At 41.0% G+C, this 13,307-nt stretch overlaps 1 protein-coding gene across 1 annotated transcript; it reads left to right on the top strand.

Moving 5' to 3' along the window:
* The first annotated feature begins 1,223 nt into the window (after window positions 1-1,223).
* Window positions 1,224-4,308, top strand: LOC6556464 (muscle segmentation homeobox). Its single transcript, XM_001984479.3, has 3 exons — window positions 1,224-2,446; window positions 3,260-3,530; window positions 3,612-4,308. Exons 1-3 carry the CDS (start codon window positions 1,440-1,442, stop codon window positions 4,011-4,013), a joined length of 1,680 nt encoding a protein of 559 aa, XP_001984515.1. The 5' UTR covers window positions 1,224-1,439; the 3' UTR covers window positions 4,014-4,308.
* The last annotated feature ends 8,999 nt before the right edge of the window (window positions 4,309-13,307 follow it).

Consider the following 13,307-nt stretch of genomic DNA (forward strand, 5'->3'; position numbering starts at 1 on the left):
GGAATCATTTATATCATTTATTGAGGCAGCCAGAGACGAGACACCGATTTGTGTGGCCATAACAATTGAATATCAATGAGCGGAGAAAGACAGACAAAGGACAAAGGACATTATTGATTTTTCGGTCTTAAAGCGTAGATTTAACTGTGGCTTGAAAACGAATGTCAGTCAAGTCAACTAACTGCCTCCTTAATTGCTGCTCTAATGATGTGCCGGGCTAACCAGACCAGAGACAGTGCCGTCGCCGTCGCCGTCACCGTCGCCGCCGTCCAAGTTGATTATGAAGTCGAGGCCCCCGCCAAACTCAAACCCAAACCAAAAACCCAGAGACGAAGCCCAAACCCGTCTGCTGCTCAACTGGCTCAACACTCCATAATGATGGCAATTATAGCTCGTTTTTCCAACAATTTATATGAAATTTTGCAGCCAGGAGCGCCAGAATCAACGGGACAAGGCCACGCCCCCGCACACACCGCCACACGGCATTTTTTTTTAAGCTGCGGCCCCAGCAGCGACAAATGGCAACGCCCAGCATTTGTTGTCAGCCCGCTCGCACTCACATTGGTGCAAGCGAGTTGGCATGCGCTGAGCGCCTCCATCTTGAAAGCGTGCTGCGAGAAGAGAGCGAACGGAGAGCGAGTGGATAAGAGCAAGAGAGTGAGCAAGAAAAAGAGAGAAAGAGAGAGACAGAGAGAGAGAGAGAGAGCACAGCCAAGGTGCTAACGAGTTTTTTGGTGGTGGGCAATTAACCAGATACTCGACTGTACACTGAGAAAAACCAAGCAATTAACTTAAGATTAAGAGTTTCATTTTGGTAGGAATTTCGTAGGTATAAAATAGATATCTTTGTATGAATTATAAATACCTGCATTTTTCACATTATTTTAACAGTTACAATGTTTATTAAATAACGAATATGAGGTGAGTATATATTTGATAGTAATTGGATGGTAATTATATGAAATCAATTTCCACTTACACATAATTTTGGTATCGTTTTTTTCGCTCAGTGCACACAGCACAATCGCTGCCACACGACACGTCTCTCAGTGCGTGCCAGCCCACCCCAAAGCAACTGCTCTCAGTGCACGCACACAATCATCGACAGACGACGACTGGCTTGGATTGGAACAGCCCAATCAATGCCGATATGCGACTCTAATACTGACTATATGATACGGGCACGGGCCGGCGTTGAGCACAGTCGTTGATTAGCGCTCGTCGCGTCGAGTTCGCAGTCGCAGTGAGTCAACATTTTAGACGCGCGCTTTCCAACCGAAAAACGCAAGCAAATCGCTCGCAAAACAAACAAAAAACGCCCGTAAAGTGCCAAAGCAAATTGTCAAAGAACAAAAAGTATACAAAAACAATAAAAATAACAATAAGAGAGAATATTGTTATTACTGTAATTACGAAAGAGGCTCGCGCGTAGACAAAGCATGTCCAGTGCACAAGTGTCACAGCCACCGCCGCAGCCGTCGCCACAGCAGACGCAACAGACGCCTCACATTAGCCAGTTGCTTATTAGCCACATTGCCGCCGCCCAGCAACGGGCGACAACAACGCCACCCGCCGCTGTCGAAGCCGCCTCTGATTACGATCAGTGCAGCAACACTTCATCGCCCAGATCGAGTGGCAGCCACAGTCCAGCAGCTGCTGCAGTCGCCTCCAGTCCGACGCACTCATCGGCGACGACAGGTTCACCGCACAGCGCCTACGCACCCACACACAGTCCAATCGTAACGCAGGAAACGCCAACGGAACTCCAGCAGCAGCATCAGCAGCAGCAACAGCAGCAACAACAACAACAACAGCAACAACAACTCCATTCGCAGCTGACAGTTGCTGCACCCGTCATGCCACTTCTGGTGGCGCCCATACCCGTGGGCTGTCAGGCGACCGGAGTTGGCCCACCTCCAACACATCATCAGCATACACACGTCCCGCATCCGCGTCTCTACGTCGAGGGCAACTTTCCTCCACATCACATGCCACATCCTTTGGTGAATGGCGCTTATCCGCTGCCCAGGCTGCCACTTGCAGCGGTCATGCTGCCCGCCAATGGAGTGGTACCTGCAACAACGCTACCGCCGCCACCGCCAGTGCCCATTCCGAATGCCAGCTGCTCACCGCCCTCAACCACAGCACTGCAGCAGGCGCAGAGTCAGCCCAAGAAATCCTTCTGCATCGATGCATTGCTCGCGAAGAGTCAGCATCAGACTGGAGACAGACCACAGCCCAACACAGCAACTGATATGATTATGGATGATCATCGTTTGGCTGCATTGCACTATGCTCGGGATCAGGCGGAACTGAATCACGCCTTCGTGGCAGCTTCGAATGCGGCTGCGGCAGCGGCTGCCGCCGGCATCAGCGAGCAGGAGGCACTGCAGCGGATACGCGAGTCGCGGGAATATGATTCACCCAGTCCCGACGGCATGTCCAGGTGGGTTTCAGATTCATTTATTTTGACTAATTAAAGATTTTTAAAGAGTTATATTTGCATCATTTATGAAAGCCTATTATTAATTGTCTGAAACAGATTCTTACTTGAAGAATGATTAGAAATAAAAGTATTTACTGTATTTAAATATAGAATAGTTTCTTGAAAATTATATTACAACTTTTTCTAATATTTAAATTCTTTAGTTTTCATGTTATATGTGATGAACTCTTTAGATAATCGCAAGCAACATTTTAATAGAATTTTAAAAAGCAACATTAAGATAAGTTTTAAGGTCTCAAGATTGGTTTCAGAAAATAATTGGTAAGCCTTTTGCAATTACGCAAGTTGTGAAAGATGTATTCCTATTCTCGTACGTGAATTATTTAACACTTTTAGCAATTGTTTTTACCTCTCTAACCATTAACCGATGGTAATTCCACAATGCAGTAGCTTTCTGTTAAACCCAACAAAATGCCAAGCGGGAATACCAAACAATGCTATTGGGCTTTAAAGTAGCTTTGTTGGCACTCGACACAACATGGCCGAAAAGCTAACAATGGAGTAGAGTAACCTAAACTGGTCACGTTGCCATCATTATGATTGCGATTGCGTATACGCCCGGTGTGCGGCCCGATGCGAATATGTTTAAGTGTGCGAGGTGGCAAAGCAAACAAATTAGTTGTGCAGCCAGTCAGCGTGGTTTTAATTGTTTTCAAAACTGTCGCGTAACCTGAATTTGTCTTGTTGATGCTAGAGCTTTGTTAATTGTGGTATAGGGTGTCCTAATCAATGTGCAACTATTTTTTTTTACAGATCGGAATCTCCCAGCTCATCGCATCGCTCCAGTCCGCCCATCAGTCCCGGTTGTGAGGATCAGCAGCCACAGCATGCCCATCATCCTCCACATTTGGGTGTTATACGCATTTCCGATTTCCATGATGAGTTCAAGAAACCGATGACTCCACACAGTCCCATCCGTCCACAAGATTTCCCACTCTATGCGGGCGGGCATCCGTATCAGCTACTGGCGCAAAGTAACTCCGCTTTTCATAGGCCACTGGATCCGTCTGGGAAGCCCATACCGGTAAGCATCAGAGCTGCTTCAAATATTCGGTATATTCAGCTAAAGCAACACATTTCTGTCTTCCCATTTGCCCTATTGCAGATACCAATGGGTCACAATTTTATGCCATCACAGCTGCAGTTTGAGTTTCTGGCACGCGCCGGCATGCTGCATCATCGCATCCCAGAGCTGGCCGCCTATCCGCATCATGCCATATTGGGCAAGACGCGAAGACCCCGCACCGCGTTCACCTCCCAGCAGCTGCTCGAGCTGGAGAAACAGTTTAAGCAGAACAAATACTTATCCAGGCCCAAACGCTTTGAGGTCGCCAGTGGTCTAATGTTGTCGGAGACACAGGTGAAGATTTGGTTTCAAAATCGACGCATGAAATGGAAGCGATCCAAGAAGGCGCAGCAGGAGGCCAAGGAGCGGGTCAAGTCACAGCAGCAGCAGCAACAACAAAATGCACAGAGCACCACCAGCTCCACCAGCAGCACCAGTTAGTTTCGCTTGGAGCGGCAACAAAAACCACTTCTAGTCATGCCATGAACAACAACCCGTCCGCCTGGTGAGACACCCTGTATGCGAATCGCCAACAACCCCCCGCCCCTTAATACCACAACATTTCATGTGATTGCGCAAAATTAGCTTCGCAATTAGTTGAAATTATTTTGGTCATTGTTGTTGTTGTTGTTGCTGTTGTTGTTGTTGCTCTGATTTTGTGTTGCTCGATGTGGGAATTGATTTCGCGAGCAACAGCCATAACAACAATAACAACAACAACAACAAAAAAACGCTCTGTGTGATATATGTAAACAAGAAAAAATATAAATTAGACACTGCTACAAAAAAGTATTTTCCCATGTACATAAACATACACAAACATACCATAATTAATTTGAATTACGTTAAATATGTGTAATACAACAAATACAATAAATGAGATTAGTTTAGTTTAGTTTAGTTTTGTGTGTAAATTGTGTAAATAATTGTAATTATGTAATTTTAAACAAAATGCCGCCATCAATGGAGCGTTAGTAAATTTTATTAAATTTATTTTCAAATTTTAAATGAGAAATAAAATGTGCTCTACAAATTGCAAACGGACTTCTCAATTGCTGAAAATGTTCGAAGAATTGGTAAATTTGGTATGCAAAAGTTGATTAAATTCCAAGAGAAAGAAATATATTATCAATGGAACCTATTGCTTTAAATCCACAAAAGTTATTCATGGATACAGGGAGTTTAACATAAAACTCTATTGAAAAAAATACATGCCTAAATTCCGATTAGTTATTAACTTAGAACACAGACGGGTTCCAAGAGTTTCAGAAATCACATGAGTGCTCTTGAAATCAAAAGCTCATTATTGTGTTTAAGTTATTTTTAGTGGTATATTTCAATCAGCTCTCAATTGGATTTGATTCCTCAAAAACAAGGTACTCATACCTTTCTAGCCCCTCCAAAACAAAGTATCTAATCGCCTAGCATTTTAGAGCTATCTGTGTATGCCCCCCTAAACTATTAATGGTGTATTTATAAAAGTCATATATATATTATATATATATAATATATATGTATATACACAATTCAAGTACAATTTTTCAATTTTATACGACCATCGCTAGCTGATATAACTTATCACTGCAAATAAATCAAATGCGCGGAGATAATTTAATCAATTTAATTGTTCAGACAATAATTATGTCTAAATTTATAATGTCACTTAAGAATTATTTCGTTAATTAAAATGTAGCTTTTATTGACAACAACTACAATACGAAAAAATCAAAAACAAAAATCATATTGAGCCTCAAAATTAAATACTCGTAGGAAAAAAGAAATAAACCATTCTTGGGTTTATCAGGGGTAAAACAAAAAAATTTCTGATATGTGGCCTAATCGAAGCTAATGGCTAATCAAAGGTGGCAACATCGAGAAGGTGCTGACAGTATTTGGAGTAATACCTGATAGATTGAATGGCCAACAATCAAAGTTAATTGGGACAAAGTCCTTAGATTGCGGCACGAGGTAATAAACTTTTTTGTTACATTTTATTATTTTTAATTGAATGTACTATCTAAAAATAATAATTCGTAATCCTTGTTATGTGCCGAATATAACAACATAAATAACATCTCTGCCTAACCCTCTGCAACCTCAGCAAACACCCAAAACAATTAGCTATTGAAGATTATAATCGAAATGAGAAATAAACGACGATTGTGACTAGTCTCGAATATTCCCATATTCCGTGAAAATTCAATAGAGGCAATAGTCTGGCCACTTTATCACGTAATTCTCAAGTATCTATGAGCGCGACCGTAGCTCATAGACATGAAACGCATATAGGAAGGGAAAGAGAGAACTCTGGCTTCGACGGTGGGGTGGGGCATGCCCCGAAGTATGCTTTATATTGTTGTTATTATTGGTTGTTTGATATGCTCGTGTTGTTGTTGTTATTATGCAGCAGTTCTTGTTGTGTTGATTATGCGACTGATGGGCTAATAAAAATTCATTCCTTACCCGCCAGACACTCACGGACACTCACCAAACACGTAACGCATTGCGTCAACAAAACAAGAGGAGCAGAGGGGAAAAGGGAAGAGTCGGCGAGAGCTCACTATTCATTGAATGTTTTTCTTCGGTTCTGTTCTGTTTTCCGACAGTGGTTCGAAAATAAATGCAAGCAATTAATTTTTAAAAAGCTGGAGCAAATTTAACTTAGTAAATAAATATTGAAAAAATTGGTGTGTTGACTGTGGAAAATTTTGAACCAAATGAGGATATAATCAGAGCGTGTATTTCTATCCACAATAGCATTTATAACTTTGCATATAGTATTAATAAAGAAATCAAACCATCATCAAAAACTTCAGGTTTTTGAAAATCTGTGCATTTTTGACAAAGTTACGGAAAATCATTTTCCGCTCTTATGGCACTTTTTGGGAGTATATAGAGTATATAGAGAGAGTATATAGAGTATATAGAGAGAGTATACAGAGAGTTCAGAGAACATGAATTTCGAGCTGAAATCGCGTTTCAAACTCTGAATGTAGTATTATTCTGGTGGTAAAGCCATTGTTAAAAAGTCATAGTTTTTGAAAATTGCTTAAGTTTTGGCAAAGTTGTGAAAGTTCTTATCCGTCTTGTAACACTTTTTGAAGGTATAATTTGAACATGAATATGGACCTAGAATCGCGTTTGCAACTTTGAATGTAGTATTAATATAGGGGTCAAACCTTCTTCAAAAAGACCTGCTTTTTGCAAATCGGTTGAGTTTTCACAAAGTTATGGGACTCAGCAGCCTTGTGATGCTTGCCATCTGCACAGTTCAACTGCATGCCATGAACTATATGAGCTAATTGTGATCAACTTCTAATATACCATCTTGAACCAGTGTGCAGTGGCCTGAGGGGCTGAAGTGACTGCTGATGCTGCGCTATTTTGATATGATGCCTTGAAGTGGCCAAGTGTTGAAGTTGAACCTGAATCGGAGCACAAAGGATGTCACAATGGGGAATGCCAACTGTCTAATTCAATTCATGAGCTATTAGCGGGTAATTTGTAACAATTGCACAGCACAATTTCCTTTCAACAGGCTGAATAAAAAGGGTGACAGAGTTCAAACCAAAAACCGGAGCGACAACTGGGTTTTGAGTTTTGTGTATTGCTTAATTGTCGGATTGAGCGCTGTTTGGATTTTGGATGCTGTCGCATCTGTTGCAAATTAAATTTGAGTTATAATTTTCTATAAACAGGCACACAATAACCAAAGACTTTGTGTGTGTGTCTGTGTGTGTGTGTGCACACCCAGTAAATTGCCATTTGAATTGAGGGTCGCATCCCCCTCTCATGACTTGCCACCAGTTTAGCTCGGCCGCTGTTGCTGTTGTTGCTGGTGTTACAATTTGGTTACCCTAGGGGTGTCTGCATACCCGTTGATCTTCATGTCAACACAGATGATCACATTTTATGCTTATAATTGTGTATGTGTGTGTGTGTGTGTGTGTGTGTGTCCTCCTGGCCCCTGGCTCGATGTGCGCTATTTACTTTTGTGATTTTGGGCATCCATCGATTTTTGCTAATATTCAAACGGCTTTGGCCAAATGCATTTTTGCCCATTTTCCACATTTTACGCATTTTCCGCACTTTCCATTTGATTTTATTGTCAAATATGTGCGATTATTTGTCATATGTTGCATTTTATTATTGTCAAATTTGCATTCGCCGCGAACAACAACTGAAATCGCTGATATCGCTCGTTAGTTAGTTGCCCCGTTGTCTAATGGCTGTTTGTTGTTTGGCAAGGGAAGCAGGGGGGGATTGATTGTTTGGCATGATAAATCGCGAAACTGATATGACAATTTATGTGACAATTTTCATTTAATTACAACATATTTCTTTGATCCAAATTACAAATGAAAAATGTTCCGAAACTGAATTTAAATGCTTTGAATCGAATGGCTTAAAAGGATGCGTTTTCAAAGGATTGAATTTGTTTTATGTTATTAGGATATATTTTTAGATACTCAAAATATGGGGTGTATACTTTTATCGAAATAATATATTTAAACAAAGCTAATAAATATCATAGAAATTAATGAAAATTGCCAAATTCTTTTCTAATAATTTTGTAGGTAGCACTCAGTAAAAATCGTAAATTTGCCCAGCCCAGCAATTAATTTATTGATTTATAAATCACACACGCATATGTAGATAGACAAAAACTACAACGCATTTTGCTGCTTAATGCCATAATTTCCAACTTGTTTACACAATCCATCTGGCTATATTTTCCAATACACAGACACATGTCAATGCCCGTTAACAATCATCAGTCCAAGCCGTAGTCACAGCCATCAATCTATTGAAGAAAATCCGTGCGTGCGCGCAAAGTAAACAAAAATGCACACCAGAGACAAAAAGACTGAAAGACAGATACAGAAACCGGCAAAAGGGCCATTAGTTTACTGTGCACACTAACACACACACACACACACACATACACTCATCGATATGGTTTTGGACATTGGCAAAGAATTTGTCAAATGATTTCGATTTAATCGCCAGGAAATTTTGCAATCAAAATTCACGAATATCAACGCTAATTGTTAGCGATGCAGTCGAGCCCAAAGCGCATTAGATCCCCCAGAGGAAGAAAGGGAGACAGAGATAGCGATAGTCGCTGTCTGAGGCAGTTTCCATTGGGATAGACCAAATTGTCACCATATGCGTCAACACGCAATAATTCACCAGAAAAAGTAATCCAAACAATTGACCAGACGAAGCAGTGACATCTAATCGAGGGGGTGTGTCTGCTCTCCTCCTAATTCTACGATTCTCTGACTCGGCCTGAATGCCTGCCTGCCTGCCGGCCTGAATGGCTGTCTGCCTGCCTGCCTGCAGCAAGTGCGGTACACCCCTCGGCTAGTGCTCTCCCCCAACGAATGCTCGAGCTCAAATTGTGCTATCTGGTGTTTTGGTGCTAATTGAATTCATTGCCGTTGATCAAGTGCTGCCAAACAACAAATCATCCCCGGAGGCTAATGATACGGACGAGTGAGCTAACTGACTCACTGACTGACTGCAAGCAGCAAGCAGCAAGGAGCAAGGAGCAAGGAGTAGACACACCAGAGGGTGCAATGGCGAACACGGTGAGGGGTGCAAGGATTGCGGGTGGGCTGCTAATGGCGGGCTCTGCTTCCTCCTTTTGTGTATGAGTCTCTCGATGTGCGTTAAATGAAATTAGAAAACCTTATGTTCAGTTAATTAGCAAATTTAAGAACATTGTGAAGAGTTTTGGAGTGGCTTATTAGGGGGAAGCTGCGGCAAGCTGAGAGCGTAAAATTGTAATGGGGAATTTCCTTTTTCAGTTGAGTTTCGAGGTAAATCGATAGGGCAAATGATTAGAATACTTACGTAAAAGACAGATAGATATTGGAAAGGAAAACTTTGAGTGAAAGTATATATAGATCTTGAAAAGGGAAACTTTGGTTGGAAGCAGGAAAAAATATATTTTGGAAAGCTTGTATAGATTTTGAACATGGAAACTTTAGTTGGAAGTGTAGAACAAATACAAATATATGAAACCCCATTATAGCTTAAGAAATATCGTTTATAATACGAAGATTCCTTCACGTGTTCCCTTTTCTATTCTTAAGTTTTTCCCCGAGTCAGTCTCAGTCTCAGTGCTTGTCATTAATTCAGCTTACTGCCATATTCCAGTCTGCCTACCTTACATCCGTCAACTGCTGATAAATTGGCTAATAAGTTTGAGACCTTTTGTTGCAGCCCTTTTAATTGCAACAATTAAAATACAAATGTTTTGCCACAAAAGTCGTAGCGTATGCAAATTAACCCATGTGTCAGGCAATGTGCCTACCTTTTCCAAATTGTACTCTAAACTCTAAACAAACACCGGATAACAACTACAACAACAATAGCAATAACAACGACAACGACAACGGCAACGGCGAGAACAACAAACAAAAATATTAAATTGTAATCCGCTTAAATGAGTAAAAGGCATTAAAACGCATTTGCATAATTGCTGAAAATGCGCGAGCTCTGAAATCAGCCAAGCCCAAGGGGGAAGCAGACGAACATTGTCTCTGGGTTCTTTCTACGTGGCAAAAAGTTTTCCGGGCAATCCAATCAAAAGTGTGCCTGAACCCTCAAGGGCCTCGCCAAGCGATGCACGTGAGGACAATATTTAAAAATGTTTAGCATAATTAATGCGTACCCCGGTCCCCGATACGCTTCGGTTCGTTTTGGTTTTGCTTGGCGGGGTCCGTTTTCAGACAAGTGCACAAAAAGTTAACGAAAATTTCGTGTGCCTAATCAACCCCTAAAACGGCGTTAATTTGCGAGGCGCTGAGCGGGTATGCCGCAGGGTAGCATTATTCACACATACGCTTAACTGAGCGCGCTCACGCTTACCCATTTCCCATTTCCCATTTAGGCATTTCCCTAGGGCCCTGGCCATGCTCTCGGCTCCCTGGCAAACAAAACCAGAATCCAAAACTGGGTCCAACCGCAGCGTGTGCGTAAAATTGAATTTATTTTATTGCCACTAATTGGCTGAAATACCTGAGGGCGCTTACACCTTTCCACGAATATGTGTGGGTGGATGGTGCCCGTTAAGGTGGCTGCAGATGAGGCTTTGAAGTTAGAGCATTACTTGGCTTTTGTATAGAAAGTTTGACAAAGTTTGGATAAAGGCTAGAGCAAGCCAAATGAAATACTATAAATATTATCAGTATTGTATAATTGGGTTTGCTAGAAAACATATTAAAATTCCTTAATTCCTTATAAACATTTATTTTAATAGATTTTTTAAGCACTTCTCAAAACTATATTTAACGTAGACTTCTTCGGCATTTTTAAAGTAATCTCAATTAGTAAGTTTTGAGTTGCTCACAATTCACATAGAACTTACACGACTCCATTTCCATCGCCTGTATCAGCTTGCTACAAATAAGTTTACCAACATTTCCCCCAATTGGTAAAATCAAACAATCTAACTAACCAAATCTGAAGCACCCACTACACACATTACATAACATAGCCCGCAAAAAATGAGCTTTCATTTTTTTTTGCACACCCAGATGATATGATAATGGCAATAAAAGATAATAATGCACTGAATCCTTTGGCCAGATTCGCAAAATCAGCCCCACAAGCAGAGGGACACACACAAATAATTTACAGAAAAGAAACTTAAAAAACAGAAAGAGCGAAGCGAGTAAGATGAAGAAAAACAGCAACAGCAAACTACAACAACAGCCCGTAAAAGCTATTAACATATTAAAGCAATAAAAGAAATGGCATATAAAGCGCAGCCACAGACAAAAGGGGGCTGCGCTGCCTTCACTCCAATCCCCTCTTCCACCCCTTTGGACACACCCAAATGCTTAGTGGCAAAGTGGCATTTACCCCCCAAAGGGGACGCACTTGTCTCACTGTCTGCCATCATCAACATCAGTGCCGTCGCCATCAGCAGACAACGGCATCCAGGCTGCTCCTTTTCACTGTTTCCAACCACAGCTCTTTCATATCCCAAGGCTAAGAAGAAAGACAGGGAGGGGGTTGGGGGGTGGGGGCTGTTGATAATCATACTAAATGCTGCCATTTGCCATTTGTGAGGTTTTGCCACTTGCCCTATACAACGATATATGTATGTGTGTGTGTGTGTGGTGTGTGTGTGTTTGGGGGTTAGCTGGTTAGCTGGAAAGGGGGGCGTGCTCGGGGTGGTTTGGCAAGCAAATTGTGAAAAGTTCGCCTGAAAGTACTTCTAAGCTTTGTGTAAACACCCACTAAAATCAATTTGCTGGATTTTCTACCACCAGAAAATGTGTATTTTACGGGTTACGATGAGAGAGCTACCAGCTCAAGGAATATGGGTGGTGCCACTCAGCTCACTGAGTGTGAGGTGATTGTGCTTTTTGCCTTTTGGTATTGCTCGGCCAAAATGGGAGTACGACTGTTTAAGATTGGTATGAAATGGCACATTAGATGAAGGGATGTGATACGAAACGATAAATACTAGATAAATATAATGATTATATATCGAACTGAATGGATTTTATGGTAGCGGTTTTGGTTTTAACAAAGAAAACCTAATAAAAATTAATGATATTTTATGAATGACATTGAAAGGAATACAATTGACTAGACTGGTATATAATGCAATTATATAAAATACTGAAAGGAATGGAATTGAACAAAGATTAGAATACTATACGAAATTAGTTTATAACAAATTCACAGAATAACACATATAATGTCCTTCAACTAATGTGCTATTCAATTCTCGAACTGCCAACACAGTCGCCAGCTATCTATATGGATATATAATCTTACATAATGTTGCTGCAATTTGTATTGAGCACAAAACTTTTATTTGAATTTTTCGCCTGAAAACGAATATTTGCAGAAAACTTTTCTCTGCCACAAAGCTTGTGTGCCTTGTGTCCTGCTGCTGCTGCTGCTGTGTTGACTGTGCTCTGTGCTCTCTGCTCCCTTTACTTAATCTTATCTAATAAATGGCTTGTCTTGTCTCGTAAATCACTTAACAATTTGCAAAAATTGTACGGTATGCAAGTAAAAATCGTGCTAAGGTTTCTTGATTTTGGATTTTTACATGTGTTCGCATAAGTGGCCCTAAATCGCATTCATATGAGTATATTCCCCCACATAACCTCCTCCCATATCGCTCTCTCTCTCTCTCTCTCTCTCCCTCTCTCTATTTTGGGGGCAGCTTTTTTGTGTGACCTGCCATTTGATTTATTTATTGTTGGTTTATGCGTGATCTTGCCTCAAATTAGCATTTATCATTTTGCACGCCATTCGTGCCAGCCCCAAAAATAGAAGAAAACAGCAAACACATAAAAAAAAAACCGAGCAGTCTGTAACCATTTTGTACAAGTACTTCGAACCAAAAACAACCCAGTGCGACCATAAAATAAAGGCAGCAAATTGTTTTTAACAAGTGCAACGTAATTTTTCAAATGGTTTCTCTTGTTTTTCCCCTCCACCCTGTGATTGATTGCGATTATGCAAATGCGCCAATAGACAATGGAAATTGCGTGGCTGCTCCTATAAATTGCAATTGGATGTGGATATGGGATTTTCGGCATTTCGGCGGCACCTACTAAATACCGAATGGCACTAAAGCATTTGGCGTCACAATTAGCGCACAATAAATTGCAAATAATTATGCAAACTACGCAGGTACAGGTAAATATATATATATATATATATATATATATAATGTATATGTGTGTTGCTGTAGAT

This window comes from Drosophila grimshawi, unplaced genomic scaffold, assembly GCF_018153295.1.
Source record: "Drosophila grimshawi isolate 15287-2541.00 unplaced genomic scaffold, ASM1815329v1 contig_44, whole genome shotgun sequence".
Lineage (NCBI taxonomy): Eukaryota > Metazoa > Arthropoda > Insecta > Diptera > Drosophilidae > Drosophila > Drosophila grimshawi.